This window comes from Hemibagrus wyckioides, linkage group LG11 (assembly GCF_019097595.1).
Source record: "Hemibagrus wyckioides isolate EC202008001 linkage group LG11, SWU_Hwy_1.0, whole genome shotgun sequence".
NCBI lineage: Eukaryota > Metazoa > Chordata > Actinopteri > Siluriformes > Bagridae > Hemibagrus > Hemibagrus wyckioides.
Genome location: NC_080720.1, coordinates 20,354,103 through 20,371,027, shown reverse-complemented (window position 1 = coordinate 20,371,027; position 16,925 = coordinate 20,354,103). Strand labels below are relative to the sequence as shown.

The following is a 16,925-nucleotide window of genomic DNA, read 5'->3' as shown; positions in this document are numbered from 1 at the left end:
CCAGGATTGTACTGTGGGTTTTTTTTGTTTTGGGAAGTTCCCCAGCTTGATGCCAGTTGTCTCACAGCCAGTTCAGACAAATGTCAACAATTAGTATGTGTTATGAAGCTTGCTGTGGCACTACATAACTTCATTTAGATTAATAATTTTTATGTAAAATGGACAATGGTGCAACAGAGGAAACAGTAAGGCTGTTAGCATTAGTTACATTTTGATGTGAGGAATAATTTGACTTGATCATTCATTTATGGACTTGATGAAAAACCGTCAGAATGCAAGGTACTGGGTTGAACTATGCTTATTAACCACTAGGAGTTCTATTGAGTTCTCTACATTATCGGTATGCCAAATGTATTGCAAAAGTATGGGTGCAACTCAATTCTAAAACATTATCATCTGCACTCTGGCCAAAACGTTTGACGTTTGTATAACGATATGATGAAGCAAAAATGTACTTCAACTGTTGTCATGAAGCAGAACATATTTTATTTGAATAATGTATACTGTTTATTATGAATAATTAAATGTGTTAATATACTGTGGATCAGAATGTGCATTATGCAGTGTTGGGCAGTAGCATGACCATTTTTAATCAATTGGCTTATAAGTTTGAAGTTTTTTTGTTTTTTTTTTCATTTTAAAATGCAGAAAGCCTCCTCTCAGTACTTGCTGGAAACAGGGGCGTATAGGACCTTGGCGTATTGGCTAAATCGAGGTTACCTGAGTGACGTGAAATATTCAAGGATTACCTGCCCAAGGATGGAGCAGAAAAAAAGCCAAAAGAGCCAAAAAAGCTACAATTGGCAATTTTCAAAATTGGAACACTTACTGGATGCAGCTGTGAAATAGACATGTCCTGTAGAAGAGACAAGTCGGTACTGTGTGCATCCAAGGAAAAAAGTAGAGTCAGGAGCTAAGGTGAAAGACATCAGAGAGGGGTACAAGGTGATGTACTACAGCACAAGAAGCAGCAGACTCAGTGTGAGGAATGACAAGGGATGTCATGTACTGGACTATGCTAAAGCCCAAGCCTTGGCCATGGCCAGCACATATATTTTTTTAAAAAACCCAATGCATTTAACCACCTAAACCAGTGGCGGCCATGCGACTCTGATCGACTACTGATAGTTCGGTAGCAGGACATGAACATGATAGCGTCACCCACTCAACATCGCCTTCTCATGCTGAATATGTGCCTAGACAAACTGCAACAGGGGAAGACACCAACATCTGGCCCTGAGAGGATCAAGTAGTGGAGGATACAGAAACACAGAGAAGACAAGGTTGCTGCATTGGCCAACTCTGCAGTAAATTGCAACCAGCCCTGAGGAATGGAGCAGTGTAACAGATCCACAGAATAGCAAAGGTGACTGTAGGGAATACAAAGCCCAGATGAAAACAAATTGACAAGCAAACATGTTGGTGGAATGAAGTGCAAACGGCAATTAAAGCAAAGAAGCAGGCTTTCAAGACCTGGAAAAACATGCGGTTTGGTGTTGACCTGGACTGTTACTGATCGCTAAAGCAGATGGAGACAATCGCAAAGAGGCACCGCTACCAGGACCTGTACTACCAACTGGACACACTAGAAGGGTGAACCTGGTACTGCCCTGCGAAATCATGCCACCGATGAATGCAAAATAAAGGCCACATCATGCAAATCAGGTCCTATGTGACCCATCAACCATCCTGCGGCAGTAGTCTGACTATTTCACCAGCATCTCCAATATGCAAATCCTGCACCCACCGATATTAAGCCGTCAGCTCAGTGCCACTGATCACAACGACCGAAGGCCCTTGAAAAGATGAAAAAAATGTGACTGTATGAACCTGATGACATTTCAGCTGAATCTACCTAGAATATTCTCAGAGAGTGTGGAACTGTGCTCCTCATGGATCTCTTCAACTGAGAACAAACCTCCTCATGCCTGGACAACCAGCAGCACCTTACCTTATCGCTTCTGCTGTTCGTTCTCTGCATGGCCACGGCAATGGCTGACTTGCAAGCATTATGCGGACAATCCACAGCACAATGCCCTTCAAGAACAATCTCAGGAGTGATCAAGTGATAAATGAACTTCTAAATATGTTATTACATGCTTTGGCTATTTCTTGGTCAGTGCCCATGCTTATGGCACTGTGGAAGCACAACACTGGGGTATAAATTACACATTTTTAAAGATAACATTAAAACACATTTGAGAAACAGTCATAACACCTTTCAATATGATTTATTGGTTTCTTGTTGAACTGGTTCAACTGTAATTATGGATGTGTAGTTACTAATATGAATATGGTCACACTTGTCAAACTAGTGAAGTTCTTATGATCAGAAGCTGCACAAGTTGTTTAGATTAAGATTTAGGTCTGTGAACCTATTACTAAATTTAAAAAAACAAATTATCTTTACGAAGAATATACATTTCTTGGAATCAAATGTAATCATATGCCAGTTTCTTTCTACACTTTTTTATCTTAATTGTGCCTGAGACCACCATGTTTGTTCTCTAGAAGGTCATGAATAAAGGCCACATTTTCCACATTGGCACGTTTCACTGGTGACGACCTTCTATTTTCTCAAACCTCTCTTGCTCCTGGGCCCTTTGGTACTAAAAGAACAATAGCAAGAGAAAATGACAGATAAAAGAGATAAAAACAGTATTGTCCAAAACTCTTGACCAGATACAACAAACGTTAATAAACTAATAAACTGGATTTATCTAACAACAGATAAACTGGATTTCCTCATTGTGCAGTTAATAAAATAATATAATCTTTAGCTGATTTGTCAAATTTTATATTTGTACAAATTTTTTAATAAAGCTATGTATATGAAATAATGTATATAAAATATGAAAATCTAACTTAAAAAAGGGAAATATATATTTGTAATATTAAATGGAAAGGTTTATTACTTTATTATTACTTTTCATTTTAAAAATTGTAATTGTAAGCCTTGCCATCCAGGTGATAGACTGACCCACTTCTGTCTGATGTCATTAAAAAAGAAGAAACTCAGTGACTACACCACACCCTCAACCTTTCACTACACAGCGATCTCTGGCTTCAAGATGGCAGCTGCTGTTACTCTCTTGTTCCATCTCTCTCACTATCTCATTCTCTGTCTCTGTCTTTCTGTCTCTCTGTCTGTCTGTATCCCCCTTTCTGTCTCTCTCTCTCTCTCTCTCTCTCTCTCTCTCATTATCTCTGTATTTCTCTGTCTCTCTTTTGTTATCTCTCTCTCATTTACTTGGCACTCTCCCATCAACCTGCCCTGCGCCAGCCTGCCTACAACAGGCTCTAAGTTCTCTGGCATTTCTACCTCTGGCACATATCCCTGAGAGGAGAGAGATAGAAAGAGTGAGAGTGTGCATGCACAAGGGAAAGAGAGAGACAGAGAGAGAGAGAGAGAGAGAAAGAGAGAGAGACCATTTGAGCTGTGGGAGAGGCCTAAAGACATGGTTTAATCCTTTTTGAAATAGATAAGATTACCAAGGTCATCCAACATGGAGCAGAATATAAGCATAATTTTGTAGAAGCTTCTCCTTAGACTCAAACAATAGGCAGCAGAGGAATGATTAGGTGAGGGTAGAAAAGGGATGGACTTTGTTTCTCATTCCAGACATTACTTGGTAAATTAATATTGACTGCACGTCACCTCTGCAAGCTGACACAGATCTGCTATGAGTCAAGTATATATCTTCCTAACAGTATCACCCAGCATGTCATCCTGCCTTCGTAGGTCATGCCAGGTTTTATTACTTCTTTTTTTTTTTTTTTTTAAAATACTGTGAGTAGACTCATGCATATTGCTACCATTGTGGACACTGACTGGGTGTCCAACAGATTTAGAGGACTTGATATTTTGAATGCCAGGTCGGTGGTTTATTTTATACTACTGGGTTGTATAATTATACCGCCTGACTTCACACACAGCTTAGTGTGGCTTCTCAGCTGTTCTTCCTCCCTGTCTTTCTTTTGCAATTGTATCCACCCAGGTTGGATGTCTCTCTTTGTGAGCCATGGAGTGTTTCTTTTTTGAGACACCTTTATATAACACAGTGCATTTGTGTAGTTAGTCCCAGTTGGCCTAGTTCAGAGGTTATGGCATAATGAAAGCCAGCTGCTACTTTAAACAGAAGTTCAGGAATATGGATTATAGACATATAGATACAGATGAAGAGCCTTAATTGTAAATAATTCATATATGGTTCAAGGGAATGTACTACTTTTTTAAGTATATATCAGCATTCTGAAATATTGACCATTTAGGGTTAGGAAAAATTTTTTGGTTGATTACAGATTGATGAAAACTATTTATCACAAGTACTCACTTTTTCTGGTGGTCGCTGACCCTGTTTCTCAGAACAGTGACCTACAGACAGATTTAGAGATATGACCCAGAAACATATGAGAGATATGACACGTAGACTCTACACAAAGTATCTAAGTCTCTTTCAAATATCTGGGAAGCAATCCAAGGACCAGATATACAACAGAAAGATATAGTTCTGCCAAGTCTGGCCTAGGTGTGAGTGTCACATCCAGTGTGAGTTATGGTTTAATGGCTCTGTCAACAAAAATTCATGTGAAAGTTAGCAACAGGAGGTTACAATGCCTGCCTTTTATAGCTAACAGCTATGTTAAGTTTGCATTTCACATTTGATATATTAGTTTTACTTTCACAGCAAATAGATTACCTCGTATTTCTGACGTGTATATTTGTATTGTAGTTCATATTTCTCTGCCTCAAGTTGGTACATCCACTTCCAAAGTTCACTGGCTTTCTCTCTGTATGACATGAGACATGATAAACAGGATGAACCAGTCTCCGAAATGACGCTGGAGTTCAGTCGTCTGTGGCTTTACAGCACTTATAATTCCTATTTTTTATGTCACGTTATCAGTACAACAGGGAATTATCTATGTTGAAGCAAGTTAGACATTTGCAGTATTTATCTTTCTGACAGTCCTGTACCTGAGCTGCTCAGCATTCAGGTCTTCAACGGTGAGCTCCTTACGCCGCTCACTAAGAATCTTTTTTTTCTTCTCTCTCTCTGTTTGTTTCCTTGGTGCTCCTCGCTTGTCTGTCTATTAACAAAAGCAAGATAATAATCAAGACAAACAAGGTGAAAGTCATTCAGGTACACCCAATAATGAAAAGATTTATAAGCATTACCTTCTGCATGTATCCGGTGAACTGTAAACTAGTCAGAACCTTCTTTTTCTTGGCATCATCCTCAGCTTTTTTCTTTGCTTCTTCTTCCTCTTTCCGTGCCCTTTCTTCCTGAAAAATTCACATCTTATTAGTTTTCTGTGGACGTGCTTTGAGTACTGAAAGTATCTATTATTATCTTGACTCACTGCCAGCTTGTTCTGACGCTCTCGTTCTTTTTCTGCGCGGATTCTCTGCTCCTCTGCTCTTTCTGCTCGTCGTTTTTCCTCATTTTTAGAATAAAATACAAGTGTCAATCAACATGAAAACATGTTTTGATCACAGTATAATAAAGCATTTCAATAGGCAGTGATAATAATTATTGATAATGATTCATTCTTTAATAACTTTTTTATCCTGATCAGGCTCACAGTGAATCCGTAGCCTATCCCAGGAAAACTAGGTGTGAGGCAGCACACACCCTGGATGGGGCACCAGTCCATCACAGGACACCATGCACACACACATTCACACACTCAGTTACACCTAGGGGCAATTCAGCATAGCCAATCCACCTACCGGTATGAATTTAAGAGGTGAGAGGAAATTGGAGAACATGGATTAAACCCACATAGAAAAAGGGAAAAACAATCTGAAACTCCACACCTTGTTGAAAACTTGTTGAAGCAACCTTTTTCCTATTCATGATTGTGATGATATTTTATTTAGGCTTGTTTCATAAGCAGCTTAGAAGTCATCAGATTCTGGCTAACATATGAACTTAAAAATCATCATCATCATCACTTCTCAAATAATTACCATCTGCTTTCAGTGCTAGCTTCATTGGTCCACTTCGTTTGTATCTGTTTTGTTGCCAAAAAAGCATGACGTTCAATTTACATTTGAGATTTACATTCATTTTGATGTTCCATGATTGAGATCTCATCTCAATGAGTTTTTAGTTATAGCATTCCATTATCATAGGTCGACGTATAGAAACTTGTTCAAATAATTTCATTATCAGAAATTAAGACATTGAAAATTATGTTAGTTTTAGTCTCACAGTGCTTTTTGTTATTTGCTAGGTTGTTTGTATGACTGGTGTTTGTAATAATTATGGTGCTGCCTTCTTGACCAGAGCTCACATGTAAAATAGATTTTTGTCTTATTGTAACTACCTTGATTTAAAAAAAAAATCCTGAGTGCAGTATTTTATCAGGGATCCTGGAGCTATGAGGTTGCAATACTACCTACTGCACCACCTTTTGGTCATTCCTTGCAAAGCTGTTGTATGGAGCCCGTGAAATATTTCTTTTGCAGTTACTGCCTTGCAGTAAACTATTTCTTTTTGTAACTCACCATTCTATTGGATAGGGCGATTAATTCCTCCTCTTCTTTTTTGCGATTCTCAAAGTGTGACTCAATTAGGGACTGGAGCTCTGTCAGGTCCTTCTCCATGCGCTTACGGTGGATATCCTGCACAACCAACACCAGAACATTTATTTATTTATTTATTTATTTATTTATTTATAATAGTGTAATATTAGTTACAGTAGCATCGAGTCAAAACAACGGCTAATTGTCCAATTGTATTTTTTACATAGGAACTGCAAACTGGCAATTACATTATGACTAAAAAGAATAAAATGTTCAGTCATGCTTCAACCTGTACTCACATCAAAGTCAACTTTCTCCCCATCCGGTATTTTGGGAGGCACCATGGGTGGAAGAAAACTTCTGAAAATGAAATAATAACAATAAACACTGAGTATTTCCGCTTCTAAACTATCCATGAAATTTAAATGCTTCTTTCCCACAATCTCTTACTTTGGCTTTGGTTTTGCCTCTTCTGTGTCACCCAGCGATCATGAAGAAGAGATATATAGAAAAGAAATGCTGAAAACCAAGGTAACCATTAAAATACATCAAAATATAAAATTTATATGTATTTCCTAACCTTCCTCTCCATGTTCCATGGCCACACCTACAGAAAGAGAAAGGCTTTAGGTAATGTTTTCTCATATTTATGTGAGGACAAGTCTAATACAGGCCCAATATAGAGGTAATAAAATACTGTAAGACGCTTTAATCAAGAATAATGTGCTCATATAATCTCAGAGAAAGTGGCAGAGGTATTCCTCATCATTAAAACAAATTTTAAATGTTCTGCCTGACTGGGGAAAAAAATAGAGGCTGAAAAGGTTTCTTACTGCAGCCTGTACCTTTTGGGAGCTGTTTCATATACGTATCATATATTATCTTCTTTCTTTCTTTCTTTCTTTCTAGATAGATAGATAGATAGATAGATAGATAGATAGATAGATAGATAGATAGATAGATAGATAGATAGATAGATAGTAGGTTCAGTCTGCAAATGTCTAAGTTTTTCAAGGATGGTTTCCAAAAGTACTCACACATTTTTATTTATAATCTTTTTTTTTTTTAAACACGGTCCTTGAAGACTGTGCACAATCAGAATAAAATTTATCATAGGTCAAACTGCACGAATATATAGCAAACAGATCTAATGTTTCTGTATAAAAATACAAAAAAAAATATAAGGATAAAAATATCCATTGTCAAAAACTATTCTCATGAAAAACAATTTAATACATAATACATGTAATACATTTTAATGCATTAAATTGTTTTTGTTTACGTTTTTAAAGGATGAATAGCATGTATAGTCTCATACAAAAGGCACAAATTCTTTCTCCCCCAGTTTGCTCTTGCCAGCTCCCACCCACCAGTCTGATCTCCTCTATTACACAAAAGTTACCAGCAGGTGAGGGATGTCGGTTCCCGTATAGTGTGCAATAAAATATTTATTTAAAGAACATAAAAATTTTAAGTAAATAAAGTTCAATTCAATTTTTAGAAAGTAAATACTTTTCTGCACTTGCTTATTCAGTAATAAATAAATATAAAACAATATGCTGAAAGAAAAAATTAGCTACTTAAATGTAGCTGTTTATGTTTGTTTCATTCTGGCCTCTAACTCACATAGCCACTGCTGTGGAATCACAGAGTTGGTGGTTGTGTTAAAAAAATGAGACAAATTAAAATGGGTTTGCTAAGTGGTTTTAAATTCTCTTTAATACGAGAAGATTTGACAGGTACCAAAGTAGATATCTTAGCAATATAAATTGCAGATCCTTCCACTAAATGGTCACTGTACTATTGTGCTGTTGAACAGAAAAAACAATTTTCTTCCTTTGCAACAAATTCTGAGCAACCTAATCGAGATAGTGAAGAACATGTAGAAGTAATTTTTTTTTTTGTTATAAAGGTTTTTTGTCGTTTGTTGTGGTAATAGGCCAGTTGAGTGTTTTTTTTTTTTAAATTATTATTATTTAAATGTTAACTGTATGCAAAAATATGAATAAAAGTGAATTTTACTTGATGCTATCATTTCTGTATTGCCGAAAATGTTTTCTAACACTAGTAGTGACTCATTTTGTCTTTTCCAGACACCAGGACTGGCACCAAAGATTCCTATCCTGTGACTTGCCATTCTTTTTTAATTTAACACACAGGTTTTCATTACAAATAATACTATCAGAAACATAAGTGAAAGTAGAATCTTAAAAAATATATATTTACATGAATACCAGAATAGCTTTGAATATGTCTGCTTTTTGTTTCAATTCCAGTGCACTCAAGCTGACACAGACTCCAGAAAGTTTGTGTAAAACATGGTAATCTATGTTCAATCCATCAGTCAACATAGATAACAAAACTGTGATGTATTAAATAATATCTGGAATATTGAAAAGTCAAGATATAGTATTTGTACTTTTCCATTTCTGTTACTTTCTGAAAGTTTTGAGAAGGCCAATTGTTTTGCATATGCTATACATTGAAGAGATAAAAGATATATATGAGATGATAAATCAGAATGTCAGCTTTTATTTCCTAATATTAACAACTACAAGTGTTAAAAACCTTGGCACCTTTTATTTAAACCTACCTATTATTCAAGTGGTCAATAATATTGGAACATACGACTGACAAGTATTTCTTGTTGCCCAGGCATGCTACGTTAGATCTACTATTCAGATAATTAATAGCTCAGAATGTCTACTCTTTCAGGTTGTTTGGAATTCGCAAAGAAAGTTCACAAAAGTTCTGGAACCTCTACCAATGTGATGAAAAAGGCCAAAGTGCAGAGAAAAAATGGGTCTGCTCATGAGGCAGAACATACAAGCTCATTGGTCAAGCATGATGGAGGACGTGTAGCTTGGACTTGCATGGCTGCTTCTGGAACCAGTTCACTAATCTTTACTGATGTCGTAACTCATAATGGTAGCATCAGAATGGATTCAGAAGTCTACAGAAACATTCAGTATGACAATTTACAGAGAAATGCATCCAATGTAGTTAGGCGGAACTTAATCATGCAGCAAGACAATGATACAAAACACATTATCAACACAACAAAGGACTTTATCAGGGGAAACAAAGTATAAAGATGTTAAACTGGCCGAGTCAATCACCAATTGAGCAGCATTTTGACTCTTAACATTGAGACTGAAGAGAAAAAAAACCCCTAAAATAAACAACTGAAAGAAGTTGCAAGACAATCCTGGAGATGCCTTACAAAAGAAGATTGCAAGAGTTTGATAAAGTCAGTAGGTTGACATGTAAATGTAAATTCACCGCTTCATGCAACTATTGTGTGTGTGTGTGTGTGTATCAGCGCCACAGATTTTCCACACATCCGCCAGGTTATGACCTGCACTGTGCATTCCATTTCAGTGGAATAATATTAATTTAGGAGTACATTCTTTCAGTAGATTGTGATAACCTTCAGAGCTTCACAGATTGCTGAGCGTTGCTTGAATTATTAGCATTAGCTGAAGCATCCTCCTCCTCCTTTATCTCCTGCTCCTTCTTTTCCTCAACCTCCTCAGTGCAAAAACAGCAGATAGCACAGTGGGATAGCAGTCTTCCTTTACAGCCAGAAAATATATCCATTCCCACACCCAACTAACACATACACCTAATGCACACACCTCCAGTTAAGCTCAGTGTAATGCAATACAGAATTCTATATGTTGAGTAATTATGTATTGCATCTGTGACGGTATTTTGCCATAAGTTACAGACAACACACACACACACACACAAAGGCTGTTACTATTATGCCACAAAATACATGCAAATCAGCTCAAGTGTGAGAGAACAGGCAAAAGCTGAAAATTACTTGCTAGCATACGATTATCATTTGGCCATATGACACAATTATTCCAGATTGAAGACAAAAGCCTGAAAGGTCTAGTCTGAAAGCCTTCTACTTCAGGAGAAAGAGGGTAGTAGTCCTGAGCTTGTCTACAGAGAATTGAAAGCAGAGGATAGAGTGAGATTAGCATTATGCAGCTAACAACAGCACCTCTCTCCAGGGGTCTCAGCTAGCTCGGCCTCTTTCTCTCAACACAAAGCAGCTTTTCTCACCAACCAGAGCAGAACGATTACAATTACATTCTCCTCTGGCTTTCCACCGTGTGCCAGGAAGAAAATGGCAACTGGATAGCTTAATGACATTAACATAGTTTCCTGGGGTAACAAGAAACAACTTCGAAAGAGCAAAGGTGTTAGAAAAGAGTGTGAAGACTCCTGTGTTAAACGTGTGTTATTCTTCATAACGGTTTTCTTACAGTTAAGTGAGAAAATACTTTATTATAAAAAATTTGACATTTCTGTGGCATAGTTAAGATTGTTATGATTCATTAGAGTTGAGAAACACTTGAAGAGTACCACTCCTTATTCAGAAAAAAAAAACCCGAACTCTGAGCTCAGAAATAGACAAGAGCATTGAAAAACACACATCATGGATTGTAACACAATGCTTCATTCCTGTGTGTTTGTTCCTTTGCCAAAACCTGCAGCAATTCCTGACTGGGCTAAGCCGACATTGCCCAAACAAATCCACACCCATGCAAAAAACTCAGTCTTTTCTAACAGACATTACAGAAAGTGTAGTCCACATGTGCTCCAGTGGGTGTGGTGCTTTATCACTGTTGTTGTCTGAAGGTCCTGTTGTGGCAGGATCATAATGCTGCCTGCCAGATTATTATCCAAGCTTAAAGGAAACCAGCGAAATGATAAACACACTGCCCCAACCCTATTTCTGTGCTGTATAAGCTTTAGTTGCAAGACATAAATGAAATTTGTCACATTGTGTGTGTTTGTGTGTATAGAGTTTGCAACACGTGATGTATAGTGATAACACAGTAGTGTCTTACCCTCATTCTCCCTGAAAATCAGAAACAAATGAGAAAATCAGGGTTTTTTTTATTAGCTGCCACACACCTTTGTATTGTTCATTATTGGTTATAATTAATAATAAACTCTGCATGGACATTAAAATTTACAACATTGTGAAATTAGTACTTACTCGTATTGAACTTCTTCTGTATCTGACATGTTTGGACTAAGACCTGTTTCATGTAAAGATAAAAAGTTTGCTTTTCTTTTCACCATCAGGTTTTCATATTATTACACTAGTTTATCACAAAATGACAACAACAACAATGATTATCAGCAACATGGAATCTTTTATGCCATGAAGAAAATAAGCCTCGAACGATTTAAATGATAATGTATTAGTACTGAGTTGAAAACCACATCTGTATTTGTTTTGCCTAATGTATTAGTTTTAAATGCATTTAAGGCCACATTAATTAGGAATAAAGAAAATCTGGTTTTACCTGCACTGTGTTCTGTATGTCTGGGGGATCCTTTAAGAGGTCACAATACCCCCTGACTCAGTCTGAACTCAGAATCAAATCTGAACTGCTTTATAAACTGCCCTTGTATCACATGACTAACTTTAGGGCTTTACATAGTTAGTAAAACACTCTGTGTAGTATGAGTGCATGCATGCCTCAGTATGGAACAATAGCAATCCAATGTGTCTATTTATACAGTTTATACACAGCTGGCCAGCAATGAACTAATCCACCTAACATGGCTCTCTGTCTCAGCTTTGCTCTAAAGAGCGTTAGAGGAGAAGATATGAAGTGTGGATGGCTGATTTGAAGCTAAAGTACGTGTGGCTTGTGGGGTTCTATCAGTTCTATCAGGGGAGGCTAGGAGATTGGAAGCTTAGACCACATGGCTGCCTGACTCCACTCCAAAACCTCTGATCTGTCACACCAGACACAATAATGACAGTCCACAGCTCATAGCAGTCTTATAAACAAGAATTATTTAGGTCATAAGTTTATTTTATTTCCTTTAAAAGCTAAAAGAAAGTGCCATGAAAAATGCAAATGGCTTCCCGTCCTGATTTACAAATGTTGCCAAAGCTAGGTTAATGAAATAATTAAATGACAGAAAGGAATTGTATATTTTAAGCATGTAAATTGCAGACATTTGCTAGTAAATGGACCAAATGGTTGCTATTTAAAAAACAGTCACACAGTGCCTACATTACCAAATGTATAGTATATATACATGATTTATTTTTCATCTTCAGTCCAGTGCTCTGTAGCTCTGTCTGTTTCAGGTTAACCAGCAGTGTGAACACTAATAGTTTGAGAATGCTCTATATCCCCATGTGTGGAGGTTTCAGTGACAGCTGCTTTATCACACACCAAAAATGCACCCCTGATGAGTCACTAATGTGAACTGATCTTATCTATCACTATGTGTCAGAAGGTGTCTTTATCACTTTGCAAAATCATTGAATGCTCCATGGATTTTCTATTAATAAACAATTCCTTTGTTTTTAATCTTTTAATCTTATGTAGTAATAGCATGAAGATATTTCTATTTTGCCAATGATTCATCTAACACAAATTAATCTCCATAAGTAGTGTATTATTATACAAACAAACAACAAACAAACAAATAATGTGAATTTTCCATTTAAGATCTTTATCACTTTACAGATAACCTGAATGTTAAAATGTAAATAAATATGGATAAGTAAACTTTACATTCCTGCACACATAGACAAATCCTTATTTTATGCAGACAAAAATGCCAAATACTATCATCCTGTAGGCTCTAGTGTGAGTAACTATATTCTCTAACTTCTGGCTAAGCCTTATTTAAGCCTGATACAGTAAATATGATGGTACTCCAGGGTTTCTTGTAATGTAATGCACTATTTTGTTGTCTAGTTCTTGTCTGGAGGCTTGTAATCTTGTGTGTATTTCCATCAGATCCATCCTAAGAACTGAAAGGTTTGTGAAAATTATTTCTCACGTCCATCTTCAAATTGGTGTCCAAACCTATACTAAAAGACAACTCCTTTGGAGTCTGCTTGAGCCATTACCTGTACCATACCAACCCTGGTCTGTCATCTACAACAATTTTATCGCTGATCTGCAAAACTCCCAAGGTAATACATCATACTAACCAACCAAAAACAAATGTCATTTGTTAATTTTCCAGAGAGGATGCCATCTTCACAGAAGTGTTTCTGTATGACCTTTCCAAAGACCGACTGGGGAGTTCAGTTCACCTCCTGGGTATGGCATGCCCTTTTGTTCTCAACTGAACAGCAATGTCAGTCTGTCTTCAGAGTATCAATTCAGGGCGACTGTGAGCTTCCTAAGAACATACTGCGCCAACAACCAAAATAGACTCAAGTGGCTACTTCCCTTGGGCCAAGTATGCTCTATGCCTTACTTAACCACTCATCCACAGGTCTTACTCCATTTCAGTGTGTGCTGGGTTGCCAGCCTTTGCTTTTCCCTCGTCTGGGGAACCCTCCAATGTTCCAGCAGTCAGCAACTGGATAAGAAAGAGCAAACAGACCAGAGCTATTCATCAACAGATGAATCAGACAAATAGATGTTACCATGAAAACATACCATGACAAAGTGGTCAGCTGCTCTGGTTGTTCACACTGGATCTGACTTTGAAACTCCTATCACAGAAGTCCTCACTTTACTGATCCTTACAAGAAGGTTACTACAACCTTACTATAGAATAGGCCCCAAATTTTATGGCTCATTACCTAAACTACCAGCTTCTTGACTCCAAGCACGAAAACAATATACTTTGTGTAATATATAAAATAATCTGGCAGACTGGGAGGGCTAAGGCCCTGAAAAAAGATCCAAGGAAGGACATCCTTGACTCTTCAATTATAGAGGACTTCCACTAAGAACATCCAGACCTCCCTGCTCTTTGCAACTTGCAGGGATTGTTTTGGCCCACCCATAAAGGGGATTCCCTATCATCCCTCAGGGACATTCATGGACATCCTTTGAATTTTGGCGGTATGAAACACCAATATCTATGGTTATGTGCTGCACTTGTGCATATTATGTGCATTAAAAGGTGTTATGAAACAAGGGAATAAGGTAAACTGGGAAATATAGAATTTTACTTAGGCCTACCGCTTAGCATATAAAGATTTTTACTTAATGCACTGTTTTCATATAAATTTAGAGATTGCTGTTGATGTGTATATATTTTAAATTCTGTGTTATTCTGCTACTGTAAGAAATTAACAATAAAAATACTTCTTATCTCTTAGTTGTCTGCTTTGCTGTGGTTATGAGTTGATACTGAATTTTAAAAAAGGTTTGGTTATTAATTTAGAAAGTATTAACATGCCATAGATTAATTAGGAAAACACAGCTATGGGGAATAATAGCCAATATGTCTTGTACATAGTAAGTAACTTCATCATAAAGCTGTCAGTTCATTTGTCACAAATGTCTTTTTCTTCCTCTGGCTGTTTAGACAACTGCAACCAGACCCCACGTCAACTGCTAAACTACTGCATGACTGCATGACTGCTATTTTACAAAAGTGGAATGAACTGACCCACGGTAAAGAAAGAGCAGCAACTGAAGCATAAAGAAGACCATAGTAAAGTAGGCCATATAATCTTTGAAAAAGTTCTGCTGTTTTCTCCTCTGGTGAAACCTTTAAAAGACAAAACCCTTTAATAACCCTACAATGAAGGATTTTCCTCTTGGAAATAGTTTGTTTAGATTGTTAGATCTTGCGAATATGCCAGAATGAAGTGATGATCTAATAAATAGTTTTTTTGGCTTTCAAGTTATACAAAATAGTGAAGAGTACAACACGCTAAAATATCCTCAAGAAAAGTGTATATAAGGTAATGCTCTAAAATACTTACTGAACATGCTTATTAAATTAAATAATTACATCAGGTGTATTAAAAACAGAAGAATTGTGAAACTGAATCCACTTAACTATGAAACTGTATTCAGTAATGTACTGTACATAGTCAGATTGAACTGCTTTAATACAATGCAATAAATGCTACTAAAAAGTTGTTTTAATTCTATTAACCCTCCTGTTATCTTCGGGTCAATTTGAATTTAAAAAGTATTCAAAAATGAGGTATAATTTTATATAAATGAGATTTATAATACCAAATATTCAAAAAAAAAAAGTGCAAAATATATGTTAATGTGTTGGAAACAAGCTGACTAAAAAGGTGAAACAAAAAAAAAAAGGTGATCATACATACCTCATTTTTTATAAGCGGTCAAAACAGACCCGGTCAATTTGTATAGTGTATAATAAATGGGAGGTAAATACAAGGGTTAAAGTAAAAGTTCTTTTGGACATATTGCTTCATCTATTTTTGTACATATTTAATTTGCCCTGAAAATGCTATTAAATAATAAAATAAAATAAAATAAAATAATGATTATTATTATTATTATTAGTAGTAGTAGTAGTAGTAATAGTAGTAATAATAATAATAATAATAATAATAATAATAATGATAATAATAATAATAATAATAATAATAATAATAATAATAATAATAATAATAATAATAATAATAATGATAATAATAATAACAACAACAACAAAATCTACCAGATACTCACAGTGTTCGATTTATGGAGATTCACCTTCTCAAAAATAATATAGATGTGCAGGGCTATAGTGAACACATAATAATCACTGAATTTTGAACATGACTTTATATAAGCTGAGCCCATTATCAAACTAAAGTGCACTTGAGGACGGCAATGCTCAGAGAAATAAGAAAACAAATTCTAATTTAAAGAAATCTATTTTCTCAATGGTTTTTATTTTTAATATAGTGTTGTTCCTACTGTTCCTACAATTTCCACAAAGGTCACAATCTATACTTAAACTGTTGCATTAGCAAATAATCTCATATATTACCTTAGTAATGTATATTCCCATCCTCTGATTTATCAACATTTTCAGAATTAAAAACTCTCAACACCATTATCACAATAATTCACTAAGCTAACTGCAAAACCTTTCAAACATCTATTGTTTGTGGAATTGTGACAAAGGTGTGTCTTCTGCATTTCAGCAGATTGTTGACTGTGAGTGTCCACAGTGCCACCTAGCATCCCATTATAGAAACAGCATGTGGGCTCATCGTTTGTCTTAGTTACAGCATTAGTCTTGGTTTATTAGTCTCAGAATAATCACCATTAGTCTTAGTTTATCTGAGCACTTGCTTTACATGCACATGTGTATTTATGAACATTGTAAACAGCATGTATGCATAGGTTCAGTGGAGGTAATAAGATAATGCCCCAGTCTTTATATATAAATTAAAGTGTTGCATAAACAGGGCCATAGATCAATCATTCATCTTCAGTAACTGATTTATGCTGTTCAGGGTGGGAATACACCACTACACTGCTAAATGGACACAAACATTCACGCCTGGGGGCAGTTTAGAGTGGCAAATTCACATAGCAGAATATCTTAGGAAGGTGGGAGTAAAGCACAGTTAGTAACCTGAGCTCCGAATCAAACCCAGCACCCTGCAGCTGTG

At 36.3% G+C, this 16,925-nt stretch overlaps 1 protein-coding gene across 3 annotated transcripts; it reads right to left on the bottom strand.

The window, feature by feature from the left end:
- Window positions 1-2,212: 2,212 nt before the first annotated feature.
- Window positions 2,213-11,595, bottom strand: tnnt2b (troponin T type 2b (cardiac)). Of its 3 annotated transcripts, XM_058401982.1 has the most exons (12): window positions 11,553-11,595; window positions 11,401-11,411; window positions 7,113-7,139; window positions 6,983-7,004; window positions 6,832-6,892; window positions 6,515-6,631; window positions 5,365-5,442; window positions 5,180-5,287; window positions 4,979-5,091; window positions 4,701-4,791; window positions 4,335-4,375; window positions 2,213-2,609 (listed from the first exon to the last, which is right to left on the bottom strand). In XM_058401982.1, exons 1-12 carry the CDS (start codon window positions 11,579-11,581, stop codon window positions 2,570-2,572), a joined length of 738 nt encoding a protein of 245 aa, XP_058257965.1. In that variant the 5' UTR covers window positions 11,582-11,595; the 3' UTR covers window positions 2,213-2,569. The 3 variants fall into 3 exon arrangements, with proteins under 3 accessions (XP_058257965.1, XP_058257966.1, XP_058257963.1); XM_058401983.1 differs by lacking the exons at window positions 11,401-11,411; window positions 11,553-11,595 and adding an exon at window positions 9,994-10,147; XM_058401980.1 differs by lacking the exons at window positions 11,401-11,411; window positions 11,553-11,595 and adding an exon at window positions 7,378-7,411.
- Window positions 11,596-16,925: the final 5,330 nt, after the last annotated feature.

Coding starts and splice junctions, on each gene's coding strand:
- tnnt2b (XM_058401983.1), bottom strand. CDS start 10,132: ATGGATATATTTTCTGGCTGTAAAGGAAGACTGCTATCCCACTGTGCT. Junction 6,893..6,982: donor GAGGCAAAACCAAAGCCAAA/GTAAGAGATTGT, acceptor TTTCATTTTCAG/AAGTTTTCTTCCACCCATGG. Junction 4,792..4,978: donor CTGAATGCTGAGCAGCTCAG/GTACAGGACTGT, acceptor CATGTCATACAG/AGAGAAAGCCAGTGAACTTT.